General features: G+C 37.2%; 3 protein-coding genes across 3 annotated transcripts; all 3 read right to left on the reverse strand.

The window, feature by feature from the left end:
- Positions 1–874: 874 nt before the first annotated feature.
- LOC107177498 (probable F-box protein At2g36090) lies at positions 875–1,927 on the reverse strand. Its single transcript, XM_015531357.2, has one exon. The coding sequence runs from the start codon at positions 1,925–1,927 to the stop codon at positions 875–877; it is 1,053 nt and encodes a 350-aa protein (XP_015386843.2).
- Positions 1,928–9,629: 7,702 nt separating this feature from the next.
- On the reverse strand, positions 9,630–12,507 carry LOC102621495 (protein phosphatase 1 regulatory subunit SDS22-like). Its single transcript, XM_052432784.1, has 10 exons — positions 12,177–12,507; positions 11,982–12,074; positions 11,634–11,715; positions 11,468–11,524; positions 10,900–10,964; positions 10,720–10,815; positions 10,482–10,568; positions 10,302–10,382; positions 9,974–10,215; positions 9,630–9,906 (listed from the first exon to the last, which is right to left on the reverse strand). Exons 1-10 carry the CDS (start codon positions 12,345–12,347, stop codon positions 9,630–9,632), a joined length of 1,251 nt encoding a protein of 416 aa, XP_052288744.1. The 5' UTR covers positions 12,348–12,507.
- An 825-nt stretch (positions 12,508–13,332) lies between these two features.
- On the reverse strand, positions 13,333–16,383 carry LOC102621203 (receptor-like protein EIX2). Its single transcript, XM_025100107.2, has one exon. The coding sequence runs from the start codon at positions 16,381–16,383 to the stop codon at positions 13,333–13,335; it is 3,051 nt and encodes a 1,016-aa protein (XP_024955875.2).
- Between the last annotated feature and the right edge of the window lie 3,598 nt (positions 16,384–19,981).

The following is a 19,981-nucleotide window of genomic DNA, read 5'->3' on the forward strand; positions in this document are numbered from 1 at the left end:
GTTTCCTCAATTAATGGGTATATAAAAGATGTGTGCGAGCTAGTTTGGTTGGTAGAGTTTTTTTTTAGTAAACATAATAGGTTTGAGATTTGAATTCCGATTACATAAGTGAACAGAAACTAGAATTGTTTATAAACTATAATTAAAAACAAAACTATATATAATAAGTGAGCAGAAACTTGAATTGTTTATAAACTATTATTAAAAACAAAAAGTATATATAATAACAAAAATGCTACTTTGTTCAGAAAAATACTGCTCGAAATTCTTTTGGCAAGCCAAATATGATCTAAGCCAAAATGACCTGTTTTCGTGCCTTGCTTACATGAAAAAATTCCCGACTATATTTCCCAAGCAAAGTATCATTGTTGATAGAAAAAGATGAGGCAAGTTTCTAAAGGTTTGCTCAAATATTTATAGAGGCTGCATTAGTTTTACAATTGTCACACAAATTACTTCTTTTTCTACTTTTACAGTCAAAACTTTCCTAATAAGCATAATTCCAATAGTACTATGTATGTGATGAATAATAAAACATATTTTTTGTAATTTATTTTGAAAATTAAACAAAATTATTTCATTATTATTTATTTATCCAAAATATTTACTGCATGCATGCTTGTGTACCCGAAATATACGTCAATTTATTCACGTTAACTACTATGTGAGGTTACATGTCCTTGTGAAGACAACTTTACATTTTCTATTCAAACACATTCAAATTAATTTTTTATTCTTATAAGTTCTAATCACTTGCGTGAAACAAATTAATTAATTAACAATAAACAACTACGTGTGTATATATATATATACATCTTCTTCTACACAGTACTATGACGCTGTGTCATCAACAATTCCATTCTTGTTCTCTTATCTAAAACACTTTGAACGCCCAAAACGCTACAAGCACGACAAGCCCGGCGGCAAGACAAACATTATTCAATACCCTTTCTGCCCATTCCTTTTTCTCTTTTCTATCAATTTTCCTCATCAAAAACTCCTCATATCTCTCTTTCACTTCCTCTCTCCTCCCATTCTTTCTCTTCCCACTCTCCATAACCCCTTGCAAAATTACCAAACCATCCTTCCCACTCAAATTCCTCCCCTCCATATCCTTCATTTGCATGTTCACTTCTTTCACGCATAACATTTCCTCTCCTTTCTTTTCCCTTCCTCCAAGTGTTACCATCACCTCACACTCCACGCACTCCCTCGCCGGAAACAATCCCCACCGTTGATTACCACCTGCGGCGATCACCACCGCATACTTCACGTGCAAGTCACTTGTCAACCAGTCTTGTCGCACGGAAACCGGCCACCGGCTGGATAAGTTCACCGCCCGGTTTCTGCTAGAGTCGATTATTATCCAACTCAATGTCAAGTTCTTTTCAAGCTCTTCAAACAGTATATTTGCTTCACTCACAAAGGGTATCTTCGTCGTCGGAACGGAATCTTTCGCGTCCACCAGGTCAATCCTGAAAGGTGGGAACTGAAACCATCCGGTTACTGTCTCATTCTCTGTAACCCTAGAGAAGACGGGATCGTTTCTGTAGTAAAGATCAACGGCCGAGATTATCTGTTCGGTGACAAGTAAAGAATCATCATCATGAATGCGTTTTGAGGGTTGTTTTTGGCAATCAAGAACCGGGAATGAGTGAGAGAAAAAAGACCGGTGACCACCTCCGGGGTAGGAGGAGACGAGGGTTCGCACACGTGGGTCGTTAGAGGAAGGCCACGTGGATGAGCAGATATGTTGCCAGAGTTTTTCTTGTGCACATAGAGAGTGTAGATGAGATGAAGTGCAAGCTGCGGCAACGAGAGTCTGGCCGTCGAGTCGGGTTAAGATATGAGTCTCGATGATGTCGGGAAGCAAGCTTGTGATGCCTTGATGGCTTGTCAATTTTGTGGGACAAGGAGAAGAAGCCATTGCTTCTTAATTTTTTTTTTTTTAATTGTTTACCTCAAAATGGAGTTTGAATGTTGGGTTCGTTTATAGGCAAAAGAGTTAGGTCTAATTGGTCTAATAAAAATATTGAAATAAATATGATAAAAGGTGGATCAGTTTTAGAATATGTTATTCTTTGGTTAATCCAATCGTAGGATAAGTTGATTGGCTTTAATGTAATGAGCAAGATTTATGAATTAAATTCTAAAAGTCAAGGTTGGTAGGCTATAGACAAATGGATAAAAGATAGAAAAGGGGAATTTCCAGGCAGTGGATGACAAAGAACAAGGAGCCCTAAGGCGTGTGGTCGAGTGTTTTTTAAGTAAATTTATTTAACTAATTACTTGAATTCAAGTTTTGAGAAAGATAGAGTTTTGGGAAAAATAGAGGGCTAAACATTGATTTAGGTTTTGTTCCACCATCTAAGAAAAGTAGAGGGTCAAAAATCAAAAAGGTAATTTTTCCTATTATCTACCTCTTAAAAGATGAAAAAAAATATATATTGCGGTTTATGAAAAAAAATTGTGTTTTTCTAAATTTATTTTTCCATAAATACAAAATACAATCATAAGATAAGAGGATTAGGTAGTTTTTTTGTGATTAAAATTATGTTCGAATTTTAGGGGAGATAAAAACCTAAAAAAGTCGTGAATCTATAGAATTCGTCAACTCCCCTAATTTTTTTTTTCTTTTTCTTTTAAAAATATCTGTTAGGGATCTGTTTTTCTTGTCAATAAAATAATAAAATGAAAACTTATAAGGAAAAAAAATTTCAATTAGTATAAAACTTTTTTTTTAAAAAAAAAACTACTTCCATTTTTTTTTTTTTAGGGTTTGGAAGTCTAGTCATCGTGATTGATTGTCACTACCTGTAACTGTAAGACATCCTAACGCGTGAGTTGTGACCAAGACCTTATCCTCTCAGGAAAAAAGTGGATGAAAATGTTTGCGGCATGGAACAGAGAAACGTCACAACACAAGTTAGTTCGGATATTCTTTTTTAATTCACTTGTAATAATTCTGTTAAAAAAAAAACAAAGAGAAATATAGTGTTGTTTTTCTTTCAGCACTCTGGTGCGAGATATTCATTGCCGTGACGTGGCTTAAATTTAGCAAATAGATAATTCTATGTAAAAGTGATGCTGTAATTACATAATTTGGATAAAAGACATTAATACATTTGTCGTACTAAAAGAGTACGTTTAGCACACTATATTATAATATTTTATATTATATTATTTTTAATATAACTAAATAATTTGTTTAGTGCTACACTTTATTATATTAATATTTTTGTGATTAATGTAAATTATAGAAGTCTTAAATTTTAAAAATTTAATATTATTTTTTAATATAAATGTTAAAAAAATCATAATTTCCATAAAGATCAAAACTTATAACCTTATATTTTCCACAACATAACATTTATTTTTCAATATTTTCTAAATATATAACATGTGAAATAAAGATCAAAGTAAATAATTTAATCGAATAATCTCTAAATAATATCATAACATAATAATATTTACTAACATTATTATTTTATTGGTATTAGTTTTAAATTAATATTATTTAAATTTATTCATATACAAATATTTATTATTAGTTATATTAAATTGTTTAATAATAATCAATTTTTACATATTAATTATTATAATATAATTAAATAATGTAATATTATGTAATATTTTTATTTTTATATATTATTTAAGTACTTATAATTAGTTATATTAACTTATTAAATATTAATCAATTTTATATATTAATTATTATATAATTAAAAAATAAATTATTTAGTTATATTTTTAATATAATAAAAATTAAAATATGAATAATAAATTATTAGTTATATTTATTTATTATTATTTATTTAAAAAAAGATAAAAGCAAAACAATAATGCAGCAGCTGCCGCATTGACTAAACCTTACTTTGCATTTGCACAACCCCTTTAACCCATTACAATTTCTTTTCAAATATAGTCTTGTTATTAAATTAATGTGAACGGTATTTTAATACCCTATGAGTATGTTTGGCGGGCGGGTCTACAAGGGTTTGTCTTGTAATATAAATTCAGACTCGCGTTTGGCTGCAAAAAACAATAACCTGACTTGAAAAGATTGTGCGGCAATTGAGGTGCAAAAAAGACCCGCCTCCCCCTGCGTGTCTAAATTGCACATCTCTTTTTCTATTTTAACTATTATTTATATTAGTTATTAAATTCAATACAAATCAAATATAATATTTCTTTAACATATTAATTTATGTTTAATTGATGAATAAGAAAAGATGCTGAAATCTACTTCAGATAATTATATTTTTATTAATAAATCTAAATAATAAATTAACTTAATATTAAAATATTTATTAAATTCATATAATATTAATTTAAAAATAAATAAATAATAGCTATTTATTATTATTTAATATTATTAAATAATAAAAATATATAATACATTCCATATTCTACCAAACATGGTACTGTATTATTTAATACATTCCAATACAATACATTTTATTACAATTCAATACAGTGCGGCACACCAAACGCACCCTATAATCCTATAATTCGAACACATCCAAGGTGATGAACTGAGACAAGCAAATCAAAACCAAATGATTTCAACAACATAATTGGAATGATAAAACAAGAATGTTCTACATAAAGTTGTGGTTCTGGCTTATTGACAATCATTCAAGCAAATTTACTTCCAAGAAACGTGTAACACGAGGGTGATTCCCACATTGATGATACACACAATTGAGGTCTTGGCCACTGTGAAATTGCAGCAGTAGCAACAATGGCAAGCATTAATTGCAACCCAGGCTAGCATTCCATTAAAGACCAGGGATGGCTGGACTCGAGAAGCAAAATGGGATGTTAAGCATCAGAAACCTTCTTAAAAGAAAAGCAAGTTTCACCGTCAAAACTCACCGAGTACACCTGAGAGTTAAGCTTCTCAAAGAATAATTATCAAACTCAATAAGAGATGAACAGTAGCTCAACTAAAAGGGTTTCAAATAATTCACGCAGCTCCATCACAGTATAAGCAATCACTCATCACCCCAAGTTACTGGTCCACCCAATCCAACTTCAGGTTCCTGAGACAATTGAATTGTCAGACCCATACCCCTGTTTTTAGATTTCTTCTTCTTAGCAGAAGAGGTAATGTTTGAGGGAAATACTTCGGTGAGACCAGACGTGATGAGCAGATGTTTGGTGGCAGAATTCTGCGAGCAGGTGTCTCCTGTAAGAGCCAGGTAGCAAGGGAACAGGAGCAGGAATATTCTGCTCGTCCACGAATATGCCATTCGCGAGGCGGAACCCTTGCTAGAGGCATAGGGTCACTCTCGCTAGGGTTCGAGGAGAGGAGACCCGGTCAACGGCAGTTGGCGAGACGTGCCTTCCTATCCGAGAATCAAGGCACGAGTTCCATCTCCATTCGCCCATCATGACGATAATGGGACATCCACATCCGAGCGTGGGGAGAACAACGGGCGTAAACTGCGGAAGACTGGGACTCAGAGGAAGCCTATAAAAAGGTAGCCAACGAAGGTAAAAGGGTTAGATTTTTTGTTGTTTGAACTAAGCAAAAGAGAGAAAACAACCTAACAGCCATAAGATTGGTGGCAAGCGTTCCCCGAACCTTCATATCTGACTTGAGCGTCGGAGGGTTTGCGCCGGGAAAACAACCGGCGTACTCTGACCTGTCTGTGTGCGCAGGAACCTCTGGAGAAGAAGCTTTACGAGGAGAGATCCTGGTCGTGGTGAAGTTGATTAAACAGAGACTCTGGTCGTAGAACGAGGAGAATCAGAATCTTGCATCAACATTTTGGCGCCGTCTGTGGGGAGCTGAGCAAAAAGCTTCTTTTGATAGCAAGAAGAGAAGGGAAGTAGCTGAAAAGCAATGGAGACAGGAGGAACTAGTGCACAAGGGGGTGATATGAGGCTTAACGATTCCGTGACGCTAAGGGTGATAGTCGGGGGCCCAACATTGGCTGGAGATTCCAACAGGTCGAGGAAGAATTATGCTAGATACACCATGACCAGCAAAGAGGTATTCTTCAACACCCCAGCAGCCAAACGAGCAAGGGTCAGGCAAGTGCCAATCATGTGGACGGATGAAGACAAGGAAGGGATTCTATACCCCCACGATGATGCTTTGGTCATCAAGGCTACGGTCGCTAGCAAGAAGTTTGACCGGATATTGATTGATACATGGAGCTCAGTTGATGTGCTATTTAAGTCAACTTTGGAGGAGATGGGAATAGCAGACCGGAGGTTGGAATACACCAATACCTCCTTAAAGGGGTTCGGAGGGGGAAAGCTGGTCCCTCTGGGCGTGGTCGAGCTGCCTATCACGATTGGGAGCTCCCCGACGGAAAGGACAATGATACTAGACTTTGTGGTGGTGGATGAAGAAGGTCCTTACCAGATGATCCTAGGTCGGCCGTTTCTAAGGATGAGCAAAGCGGTATTGTCCATCCATTATCTGGCTCTCAAGTACCGGGTGAATGGGGTAGTTGGTGTGGTACGAGGGGACCAGAGAATTGCTAGAAGCTGCTACTCCTCGGCAGCAAAGGAGGCAATGCAGATAACATCCCTTAACACCCGAGTGGAAAGCAAGAAGGGCAGACAAGAACCTGTAGAGGAGCTGGAGACAGTAAGCGTGGGACCAGAGAATCCGGGAACGACGATCAGAATCGGGTCGAAACATAAGAAAGAGCAGAAGCAGGAGTTAGTGAAATTCTTATAGGCTCATGCAGATGTGCTCGGTATTGAATCTTGATCTACTAACGGAAAATAAGGATCAAGCAGCCAAGCGATCAGCCATTTACCAGCAGAGGGTTGCTCGGTATTATAACCAGGACGTGAATGTATGGCAGTTCAAGGTTGGAGATTGGGTGTTAAGGAGAGTAAATCAGAACACAAAAGACTTGACTCAAGGAATGCTCGGTCCAAATTGGGGGGGCTATATAGAGTCAGGCAGCTAGTTGGACCAGGAGCCTACAAGCTGGTCCGCATGGATGGCCACGAGGTGAAGCGCCCATGGAACGCAGCACATCTCAGGAAATATTTCCAGTAAGAGTTGTTAATATTTTCAAGTTCTTTCTGTTCGTATTTGCGGTTATTTATTTTATATCCAAAGCAAGTTCATGTAAAATCAAAACTTGCAATTAATGGAACGTCGAGGAATGTCAGTCACTTGAAACTGTGATAAATCTTCTAAGGCATGCAAAGGCTCGACAAGTCTCAAAGCCTGTTTTATGGCGGACAGAAGCCAAGCATGCCAGGATCTGCTCGGCCACGAGAAGGCTAGCAGAATCCCCAAGCATCGAAGAAGTCACTAAGGCATGCAAAGGCTCGACAAGTCTCAAAGCCTGTTGTATGGCGAGACAGAAGCCAAGCATGCCAGGATCTGCTCGGCCACGAGAAGGCTAGTAGAATCCCAAGCTTTGAAGAAATCATCTAAGGCATGCAAAGGCTCGACAAGTCTCAAAGCCTGTTTTATGGCGAGACAGAAGCCAAGCATGCCAGGATCTGCTCGGCCGCGAGAAGGCTAGCAGAATCCCAAGCATTGAAGAAATCATCTAAGGCATGCAAAGGCTCGACAAGTCTCAAAGCCTGTTTTATGGCGAGACAGAAGCCAAGCATGCCAGGATCTGCTCGGCCGCGAGAAGGCTAGCAGAATCCCAAGCATTGAAGAAATCATCTAAGGCATGCAAAGGCTCGACAAGTCTCAAAGCCTGTTTTATGGCGAGACAGAAGCCAAGCATGCCAGGATCTGCTTGGCCGCGAGAAGGCTAGCAGAATCCCAAGCTTTGAAGAAATCATCTAAGGCATGCAAAGGCTCGACAAGTCTCAAAGCCTGTTTTATGGCGAGACAGAAGCCAAGCATGCCAGGATCTGCTCGGCCGCGAGAAGGCTAGCAGAATCCCAAGCTTTGAAGAAATCATCTAAGGCATGCAAAGGCTCGACAAGTCTCAAAGCCTGTTTTATGGCGAGACAGAAGCCAAGCATGCCAGGATTTGCTCGGCCACGAGAAGGCTAGCAGAATCCCAAGTATTGAAGAAATCATCTAATGCATGCAAAGGCTCGACAAGTCTCAAAGCCTGTTTTATGGCGAGACAGAAGCCAAGCATGCCAGGATTTGCTCGGCCACGAGAAGGCTAGCAGAATCCCAAGCTTTGAAGAAATTACCTAAGGCATGCAAAGGCTCGACAAGTCTCAAAGCCTGTTTATGGCGAGACAGAAGCCAAGCATGCCAGAATCTGCTCGGCCATGAGAAGGCTAGCAGAATCTCAAGTTTTGAAGAAAACATCTAAGGCATGCAAAGGCTCACCAAGTCTCGAAGCCTGTTTTATGGCGAGACAGAAGCCAAGCATACCAGGATCTGCTCGACCACGTGAAGGCGAGCAGAATCCCCAAGCATCGAAGAAGTCACTAAGGCATGCAATGGCTCACCAAGTCTCAAAGCCTGTTTTATGGCGAGACAGAAGCCAAGCATGCCAGGATCTGCTCGACCACGCAAATGCGAGCAGAATCTCAAGCATTGAAGAATTTTCCAAGGCATGTGGCGAAACCATATGCCAAGCCAGAACTTGCTCAATCAGACGAAGACGAGCAGATTCTCAAACGAAAAATAACTCATGATTACAACACAAGAAAGTAATCAAAAAATATTTTTTAATTTGTTAATAATTAACAGAGGAGAGAATCTTTACAAACATGGTTCATTACAAGACAAGAAATACATCAAGAAGATGGTGGATCAGTAAGCCAAGCAGCGTCGGCGGGCTGAGCCTCCTCAGGTGCAGGGGGGGTATCACCAATTGCGTCCGGGGGGGTGCTCGCCTCGCCAACATCAGCAGGGATTGCATGAAGAGGAGAGCTTTCCTCCTCAATCACGATTGGCTAGACCCCTTGGGCATTTTCCTTGGCAGCCTTTTCCAGTCCCACGCGACCAAGAACCACTGAGTTTCTACTGCTGGTCCATTACATTACCCAACACCAGAAATTGGGGGACCGGTGTTTGAGGGAAATACTTCGGTGAGACCAGACGTGATGAGCAGATGTTTGGTGGCAGAATTCTGCGAGCATGTGTCTCCTGTAAGAGCCAGGTAGCAAGGGAACAGGAGCATGAATATTCTGCTCGTTCACGAATATGCCATTCGCGAGGCGGAACCCTTGCTAGAGGCATAGGGTCACTCTCGCTAGGGTTCGAGGCGAGGAGACCCGGTCAACGGCAGTTGGCGAGACGTGCCTTCCTATCCGAGAATCAAGGCACGAGGTCCATCTCCATTCGCCCATCATGAAGATAATGGGACATCCACATCCGAGCGTGGGGAGAACAACGGGCGTAAACTGCGGAAGACTGGGACTCAGAGGAAGCCTATAAAAAGGTAGCCAACGAAGGTAAAAGGGTTAGATTTTTTACTATTTGAACTAAGCAAAAGAGAGAAAACAACCTAACAGCCATAAGATTGGTGGCAAGCGTTCCCCAAATCTTCATATCTGACTTGAGCGTCGGAGGGTTTGCGCCGGGAAAACAACCGGCGTACTCTGACCTGTCTGTGTGCGCAGGAACCTCTGGAGAAGAAGCTTTACGAGGAGAGATCCTGGTCGTGGTGAAGTTGATCGAGCAGAGACCCTGGTCGTAGAACGAGGAGAACCAGAATCTCGCATCAACAGGTAACTAGGCCATCCACTAAATTGAATTTAGGAGCTTCATTAACCATATTGTTGCCACCATCAAATCCAAGATTTCCTACAATATTGGCGGAGAAGAGCTCCGAGAAAGCAGTTTCTCCATTGTCAATAATGTCAAGTTCTCCTTGTTTCTCCTTTGACTGTTTCTTCCTAAATCTCTTATCATCATCGTGAACTTGAATGCCTTTGTTTGAGAGATTTTCACTAGTTTTCCTTCCCTTCCGTTTCAGATCTTTCTCCATATCAACATCTCTAGAACCATTTAGATTGGTTCTTTGCATCATCAATAGCATCAAGCTCCCCTTCTTTCTGTTTGGACTTCTTTTTCAATTTCTTCCCTGCTGCTGAATCACTTTTGCTCCACTGAATTTCTTCATTTGAGAGTTTATCATTTGTTTCTCTTGTGCCAACTCTTTTCTTTTCCATATGAACTTTTATCGTGTCATCAGCATTATTTGAGGAATCATTAACTTTATCAACTATATTGTCCTTTTCATTTTTGGTGATTCTATTTATTGGTCTAGCATTGAAAATATGCAAGCTTGGCAACAGATTTTTGACCTGCAACAATATTGGACATAGATTAATCCAGTTAGAAGCAGAATTCTTGAAAGATTATTAACATGATAAAATGATTGCAATATTACCTTCTTTGCCAATTTATCATATTCAGCTACAGGGTTTCCTTGTAGATTGAGGTTATTCAGGCTAACCAATGACTTTAGCACCTGCTATTCAAGCATGTTGCCATTAAGCATGGTGAGAAAGTATATAGAAAAAACTTGATGGAAACAAATTTAAAAGAAACAAATATTTCAATGCCTCACCTTCAATTCTGACCATCTCGTGATCAAGTTCTTTCCTAAGTCTAAATTTTGAAGCTTCTTATTAAAAGCCAACTCGGCTGGAAGAGTCTAGGCAATTAAGAGAGTGAGACAGAGAAAGACAACATAAGAAATGAACAAGATATTAATCACAATACTAACAAAATAAATAAATAAATAAATAATAATGAATTTGAAGACAGCGTGCTATCACAAAACGACGAGTGGGTACATGATTTACCTTAATGTCGTTGTGAGCGAGTCGGAGTTCTTTCAATTCTGTGCAAGACTTGAGTGAAGAACCAATAATCTGAACTTGGCAGTTTGACAGAGAGAGCTGGAGCCAGTTTTGATTAACAGCCTTAGCAACAGTCTTGCAAAATATTAGCTAAAGGCAATTAATGACCAAAGCATTGCTTACCTTTGTAATAGCTTTCATATTGAGCAGAGAATCTCCAATTTCGCGAATTGGATTTCGAGAAAGAACTGCAGGACAATCTCGAATGCCAAAAAGCATGATTCAGGTTCTACGGTCTTAATGGTAAAACAAACTTTTATCCCAAGTATCAACTTAAATTCCAATATTGACTTGATCTGAACAAAGTATCATCAATCACGAACACGTAAAATCAAAAGGAATTGCACACGAGTTTGCTATCTCCTCAAAATCACACAGGCTTTCTCTCTACTGAAAAGTCCTAGAATAGATGTTCAACCATGCCTTCACCACTCCTTTAAACCAAATCCTAGAACAGGTAAAATTAATAGAATTAAAGAATATTGGCTCTAAGAAAAATGTAATTTGTTACTTCTCAAAGAATTACAGCTCTTATTCCTCTCCCATTTTCACCAAAGTTCTATATAGACAACAACACTTGAATAAACATAGGCTAGAGCATGTACTGTCAATCTACCAACAAAGACCAGCCAAATGAATAAATTTTATCGAATACAACAAAGTGTGAACTTGAAGAAATAAGAATCCGTACCAAGAGTGTTCAATTCCTTCATCTGATCAAGCTTGCATATCGAAACAATCTCATTGTCTGCACAACTCCAACAAAGAGATAAAAAACGTTAAAAAAATAAATGATTTCCATATATTCATATCACCAACTTACAAAGAGGGTGCTGAAATTAGGGTCTAAATCTCACCATTCAGAATTAAAGCACGTAAGCTTACAACAGATATCACCTCATCCATCGATCTAAGCTCATTTTTGCACGCATTCAACACCTGAATTTCAAAGACAGAACAAGGTGAATTTAAATAATCCAATTAGCTCATCATTTTCAAACCTAAACTACTTCAAACAACTAGTTTAGATCGAGCAAGTGTCCCAATGGACAATAATAACAAACGGATAAAAGATTTCAACCAAATCGCCAGTAACAATAAGCATTGGAACCTTCTCATGGGAAAACAAGAATCTCTCATAAGCAACCATTTAAAAGTGTAAAAAATGTAAAATATCACGAACAAAGCAAGGGAATGACACTTACAGTGAGCTTAGAGAGTCCTTCGATTCCTTTTAAGCTTTGCAATTTGTTTTGCACAACTGATAGCCACTTCAAATTCACGCAATGCCTCAACCCCTTCAAATAAAATTTAAAAAAAAAATGAAATTTCATGCCAAGAAATGATAAAGGCGTAAATTTGTTACTGGGGTGTTGGGGAAATGAATGAATGGTAGGCACCTCAAGAGAAGTGAGGTTGTTGGAGCTAAGGTCGAGTCTCTCTAAGTTGTTGAAATCGGTCAAGCAAGAGACGTCGGAGAGAGCTTTGTGAGTGAGAGTCAGAGATTTTATGGAATTGGGATCGCCAGTCTTGTTGTCCTTCAAAATTTGCTCGGTGCTCAGTCGTGTCATGATTTGGCTTCTTCGGTTTAGTCTTTGAGAATTAGCAAAACCCTAGCTTTGAATGTCTCTGCTTCCAGGGTTTATCTCTAAACTCTCAGGCAGTGTTTGTTCCGTACTCGTTTGAGTTAACCGACACGTCGTTTCAATGTAATTCTTTTTTCAAACCTGAAGGAGTTCATATTAGTGAAATTTACAAAAATGATGGAATTGTTAGGTCAATTCACAAAAAATAGCTCAACTTTTCACTTTCTCTCTCTTTTTTTTTTTTTTTCTGGGGCCGGATCACAATGCCCAAAAATATGTTTGTTATATATTTTTCCTTTAATTAGGTTTGAATGGAAAGAAGAAACCTCCCCGTTAAATATCAAACTCTTAACTCTTTTATTACTAATTGAACTTGAGTCATTTGAGCACAAAAGGCATTCACAAGCAACCGATCTCTACCTAAAAGCATCTATGTTATATTAACTGTATACAGTGTAAATAATCTATCACACACAGTCACTTAATCATAAACAATCTAGTTTTTCCATTTCTTTATCACTGGCACCAAACACTATTTTCTTCACTCATTCAACTCTAAATCATTATCAAACTGCAATTGTAAAAATATTAGGTTTGTGTTTGGAATATTGTGAGATTTTTTTTTCTAAAATATAAATTTAATTTAGAGAAAATGTTTCTAAATTATCTAAAATAGTTCTTCATTAGCAATGTAGGATGGACTAATGAATGGACAACTCTTATTTTTTACCCTCTGAAACAAAGAAACATAAATTTTAAGTAGAGATTGGACTGTGAAATCAATAGCCCTCTTGAGTCCTTCCGCTGAAATTCATTTAATTTCGACGCCTGCTTAGTTGATCTAAATGCTGAAACATGGTGAAAAAATAGTGTAATTTTGGAGGGCTCCAATGTCCAATTATTTCCTTTTATTGTAATGATCGAGTGACATTGCATCCTGGACCCCAAGTACATAATATCACGGAAAAATCTAGTAGCATCTTCTTACAAAGCAGCCAAATTCTTCGATAAAGCCATCCAAAAAATGACAGTACTTGTACCTCCATCTTCTGCTGACAAGTAGAGGACCTATGAAACACCAAAACCCCACTACAAATCCAAGTGCCAAGCTTACATACAACAACCAGTCCACTTCGTCTTCATCTTCGTTCCCATTTCCATTTGGATCTTCTGGTACAAGAGGATTATTCTCATTACAATTAGGAAGTGGAGCTCCGCATAGATTGTTGCCGGCAAAACAAGATGCATCGAAGCTTTGCAATTGAGTGCTTGAAGGAATTTTCCCAGTCAAGTGATTGTTGGACAAGTTCAGGTGATTTAAAAATGACAAACTTGACATACTTTGGGGAATTTTACCAGAAAGTTGGTTCGCTGAGAAATCGAGGGACTCAATTGATTTCATATCACCAATTTTCTCAGGAATTTTGCTTGTAAAAAAATTGTGGGACAGATTCAGTGATTGCAATCCTTTAAGATTTGTCAGTTCCATCGGTATTTCTCCCGTGAAATTATTCTTCGCAATGTCTATGCTTCTTACCAAATTCAGAATGGAGTTATATTCAACCATAGACCCTTTCGTCACAACTGATGCATCCACCACAAGTTCACTCTCATCCAGCAATGCAAAGTAGGATATCGCATTCTCTAGAATAGACGAGTCCGTCGTCGCCATAGCAGTGAAGTTACTGATGCATCTGGGTATGGTCCCTGAGAGATAGTTATAAGCAACATCTAAAATTTGTAAAGAAGTTAGACGACAAAGTTGAATTGGCAAATCGCCATGGAACTTGTTTGATCGAAGAATGAGAATCGACAAACTAGAAAATCTTTCTCCCATCCATGTTGGAATATTCCCGACAAACTCATTTTCGCCCATGTCAAGAGATACCAAACTTGAACAATTTTGAAATGACTCGGGAATGACTCCAGACAATCTATTATTGCGCAGGTTCAATGACAAAAGAGAACTTAAAGTTCCAATTGAGGTCGGAAGACTACCAGTAAGGTTATTGTTACCTAAATTCAGCATATCCAAGCCACGCCAATTCATCCAACAATCAGGTATATCCCCAGAAAAGTAATTTTTTGAGAGTTGGAGATAAGAAGTGCTCTTTAACCCATTACATATTAAATGAAAAATGGACCCCGAAAAACCATTATTAGAAAAATCAAGTATGCCGGATGGGGGAGGTAGAAGAGGCGATGGACGGTAAGGAAAATCTAAATTTGGAATCTCACCGTAGATTTGGTTGCTAGAGAGATTCAAATACTTATACTGGAAAATGGAATTCCAAAACCAACGAGGAGTAGTATGTGAAATTCTTGTGTTGGATATGTCCAAAAAATACAAATGCTTTTGTGAATGAATCCACGATGGAAAATGAGGCCCTAAATGACATGACCTCAATTTCAATGTATCGAGTTGAAAAGGAGGAACCCAGTTCGGATTGACTTGCAAGATTAGCGGGTTACCAGATGTAGAAAATGAAGTCAGTTTTGTTAGATTGACAAAATGATTTTCAGAAAGTGTTCCACTCATCCTATTGTTGGACAAATCTAGATATTCTAAGTGTGAAAATTTTCCCAAAGACAATGGAATAGAACCATTCAACAAGTTGTTGGACAAATCTAGATATTCTAAGTTTAAAATTTGTCCTAGAGACAGTGGAATGGAACCATTCAGCCTGTTTTTGGAAAGATCTAGATATGTCAAATATGTAAGTTCTCCTAAAGCAGATGGAAGTGGACCTGAAAGAGAGTTGTTACGTGGTCGAAGTCTGTTCAAACTTTTAAATTGCCCAAGTTGATTTGTCATGTGACCTGAAAATTGACAACTCCTCAAAACTAGTGACTCTAGTGCATATGCACCACATGCAGAGAAAATATCTAAAACTTGTGATAAGTCTTGACTCAATTTAACAAACGATAGATCGATTGATGTCAACTTACAAAGCCGTACAAACGATGTTGGAATCTTCCCTGCAAGCTCATAATTGAAGGAAAGGTCCAGAGTTTTGAGAGAGGTCAATTTTTCTAGACCGATTGATGAAATCTTACCTTGCAAGCTATTACTTCTAAGAGAAAGGAACTCAAGATCATTAAGCTTAGACAACCAGCCAGGTATTGCAGAATTGAATTCATTATCAGATAAATCAAGATGTCTAAGAAACGTCAAGTTTCCTAGTCCGATGGGGATTTTACCTTGAAATTGATTTCCGCTTAGATCGAAAAAGACTAAATTATGAAGACCAAAAACCCAACTGCCAAATTGAAACAAAGAGTTATTAAATTGATTTTGGGAAAGATCGAGGGCCTTAAGGGAGGAAAAATTAGCAGAGGATGACGGAGGAAAGTGATGGAGTTCACAGTAGGACAAGTTTAGTACTTTTAAAGAAGAGAGTGAGTTTGTGACAAGTAACCAATCAGTGGCTTTGCTAAGGTCAGCCTGACTCAGATCGAGGTGCTCTAGCAAAGAAAGACCAGATAGCCATGAAAAACTTTCAACTTGTAACAGATAATTCTGACTGAGATCAAGATATTGAAGATTAGAGAGACTTCCAAGTTGGTAAGGAGTCACTCCTGCAAAGTTGGCTCTAGAGAGATTCAGGTATCTAAGGTTCTTAAGAGAACCAAGATATTTGGGAATCTGAATTCCTTGGAAATCATTTCCGCTTAAGTCCAAGTGAATCAAATGCTTGAAGTCAACCAAAGAGAGATTTATCTTACCAACCAGCTTTGACCCCGTGCCATTATTAGGATTAGGATTTCCAAGGTTGAGCTGAAGGACATGGCCAGTGAAGTTGTTACAAACAACACCACCCCATGCACAGCAATCTTCATCACCAATATTCCAAGAGGCAAGACGGCTGGAAGGATCTTTGAGATCTTGTTTCAACTCTAGAAGTGCTTCTCTCTCACTGTCTATGCAACCCACGAAAGTGTTCCCATTGCAGAAGCTGATGTTGATCATGGTGGCTATAAAAAATAAGTCAAGGAAAACAAGGGCAACAGAAACACTCATGATTGTTGATTTCATTGCTGTGGATAGAAATTTAATTAATGATAAGAAATGTAAGGGTGCTTATGAGAATGTTACCACTTTGAATGATATTTTATAATGTCCTCCGTTTGCCCATCTGATATGTCCATGATGTCCTCAGTTTGCCCATTTGAACAAAAGTATCCAATTTGAAAAGTATCTAATTTGAAAAGTATCCATCACTTCAATTTTCTGCAAACAATTTCCATGCTCTGTACTTGGATAATCAAGCCTGCAAACAATTTCCAATATACTTGCCGGCTTAACATAGTTAATTTCGAACAAAAGTGGTTTACTTGCCGGCTTCATGCAAATATCAACAAACGGTCTTTTTCTTTATCCAAATATACGCTTGAAGTATGATATTCAAGTTCGTGTCCATCTTTGGATTATTTTTCTTTTCTTGTTATTATTTAGCCGGCAACCTAATCCCCCTCACCCTTTTGAGCTGACTTCAAACTCTAAATCTCTTATTTATATCACAACTGATTTACTAACTCAATTAGTTAGCAGCCACATAATGCGAATGATAATGAACTAATTTGTCTCACTATTTTTTTTTTCTTTTTTTCACACGCTAGCTTTGGTTTGGATCATTGAATGAATATTTTCAGTCACTCACTTTTCTTTTAACTCGGGTGTTTTTAAAGTAATTTATAAGTAAAACAGAACTTGGACGTCCTGAGGACTTGCCAGTGCTTAGAAGTAATGATATTGAAGGGGAAAAAAAAGGTAATTTATACGTCGAAGTCAAGAGCCGGCATCTACAATTTTTTCACCGTTCATTTCAAGTGACTAGCTAGTTTATCCCAATCAATACTGAATTTGAATATATTTATAATAATCAATGGGACAAGTTAAGCAGCCTCAATTTTATCGACAATTTTTACACTAATTTGAACCTTTTGATTAAGAAAGAATGAACGGTCGACATTACATGAATTCAATTACTTTCATTAATAATATTGTTCGCTCTCCTTTATTAGTACATTTCAACGTGTTAACAATACATTTTTCTTCCTCATTGCCTTTTCTTCTATTTTCTTTGTTTTTGAAGTGTTGCGCGCAAGTTGGTGTCGACTTTGGGGAATTGATAATGATCTAACTTACCCTCTTTCTTTTTAAGTTTGTAGGGTGGTCGGACAATTGGAATTTTGAATCTACATTATTAAGTGTTGGATAAAAACTTAGTTCATTTTATTTCACATTTATATGATGAAAAATTTATAGTTATCTTTATTATTTTTATTGAAATTATTATTTAAAAATTATTTTCACCATATGCTATTAACTTTTATTTAATAATTACAATTTTTTTTTTTTTACACCAACTGTCTCAATACCAAATAAAAACCTCGATATACCATTGACATTAGGTATGCATGGTTCGTAGGCTATAAGACTTTACCCATTGTAACGTAGGATTTTGCGTACTAAAAGTAAGCTATCTAATTTTATTAAGAATCATGATTCTTAAAAAAAGTAACTCCATGATCAACATCTCTAGAATCATTTAGATTTTGGATGACCATCTTTGTTTTGACCAGGCACAAGGCCTCCAGAGTTCTTTGCATCATCAGTAGCATCAAGCTCCTCTTCCTTCTCTTTTTATTCTCACTTACCACTTTCTTCCCAGCTGCAAATCAATTTTGCTCTGCAGAATTTCTTTCATTGAGAGTTTGTCATTTGTTTCTCTAAAGCTATCTCTTTTCGATTTCTTCTGAACTTTTATCTTGTCATCAGCACTTTGAGGAATCATTAACCTTATCAACAGCATCGTCCTTCTCATTTTTGGTGTTTTTATCTATTGGTCTAGCGTTGAATATGTGCAAGTTTTGCAATAGATTTTTCACCTGCTATGACATTGATTCTAGATTAGTCCTGGAGCACAAATCTACACTTGAAAAACATCATTACCTTCTTTTCCAATTTATCATATTTAGCTACAGTGTTTCCTTGTAGATTGAGGATTAACTAATGAATTTAGCACTTGACATTCAAGCATATTGCCATCATACATGGCAAGAAAGTATGTATGTAGAAAAAAAAAATTAATGGAGAAATATAACAGAAAAAATTTTCATGCTTCTCCTCAATTCTGAGATCTTGCTATCAAATTATTTCCCAAGTCTAAATTTTGAAGCTTCTAATAATAAGCAAACTCGGCTGGAGCGTCTAGGCAATTCAGAGAGTGAGATGGAGAAAAACAACATAAGAAATGAACAAGATATTAGTCACAATAATAACAAATAAAAAATACAATGAATTTGAGGACAGCTTGCCATCAATAAAATGACCACTGGGAACATTATTTACCTTTTTGTCATTGTGAGCAAGTCGGGGTTCTTGTAATTCAGTGCAATACTTCAGTGAAGAAGCAATAATCTGAACTTGGCAACTTGAGAGAGAGAGAGTTGGATCCAATTTAGATTAACAGCCTTAGCAACAGTCTTTCAAAATATTAGCTAAATATAATTAATGGTCAAAGCATTGCTTATCTTTGTAATAGATTTCATATTGAGCAGAGAATCGCCGATTTCGCAAATCGGATTTCGAGAAAGAACTGCAGGAGAATCCAAAATGCCGAAGAGCATGATTCAAGTACACCATCGTCTAAATGACAAAACAAACACTTATCCCAAAAACTGACTTAAATTCCACTAATGACTTCTTTTACTGATCTGAGAGCAAAGTATCATCAGTGAAAATATGTAAAATCAAAAGGAATCGCACACAAGTTTACAATATCCTCAATCAAACGTACAGCGGGAATAGTAGAGTCAATGTTATTGTCAAACTCTATATATATAATCATTTTGAGGTGTCGGTGTCCTTATTTTTTTTTAAATACGGACACGTTGTTAAATCTTACAATTAATAGTGTTTTTGCATTAATTTTATTGAATTACATAGTTTAATAGTGTGTTTTCATGAAAAAAATTGAGGGCGTCCACACTAAAGAAGGATTATATATATATATATATATAGAGAGAGAGATAAATTTTCCAATCCAATATTTTAAAGTGCAGGGAAATTGTGAAGCAAATTCGGCGGCAGATTTTATGGTGAATATGGCTCACTCACTTCCCCATGATTTGCATTTATTTACTAGCCCGTCTGTGGGTATTTATTCAATTATTATGCAAGACTTGTTTGGGGTTACTCAACCCCGTCTTATTCCTGTTTAGCTCGCTTAGTTGAGCCCCATCTAATAAAAAAAAAAGTGCAGGGAAATTTGGAAAAGCTTTAAAACTCTGCGGTTTTAAAATTTTCTTTTCCAAATTTTTCTAAACTTTAAAATTCCGGACCAAAAAACTATTATATACACACACACACACACAAGGGGCATGTGTGTTATACTTTTGGACAGTTCAAACAATTTACCACACACTCATAAACAATCTATTTTTTCCACCTTTTTTCATTTACTTCAAACACCAACTTTACCACTCATTCAAGTCTAAATCGTTATCAAACAGCAAAATTTTTAGGTATATTTGGAATGTTATGAGATTTTTCGGATACTAAGAGTAATTTTCTAATCATATTTCATTCATCTATTTTCAAGTAAAGCAAGTAC

Source organism: Citrus sinensis, chromosome 8, assembly GCF_022201045.2.
Source record: "Citrus sinensis cultivar Valencia sweet orange chromosome 8, DVS_A1.0, whole genome shotgun sequence".
NCBI classification, from domain to species: Eukaryota; Viridiplantae; Streptophyta; class Magnoliopsida; order Sapindales; family Rutaceae; genus Citrus; species Citrus sinensis.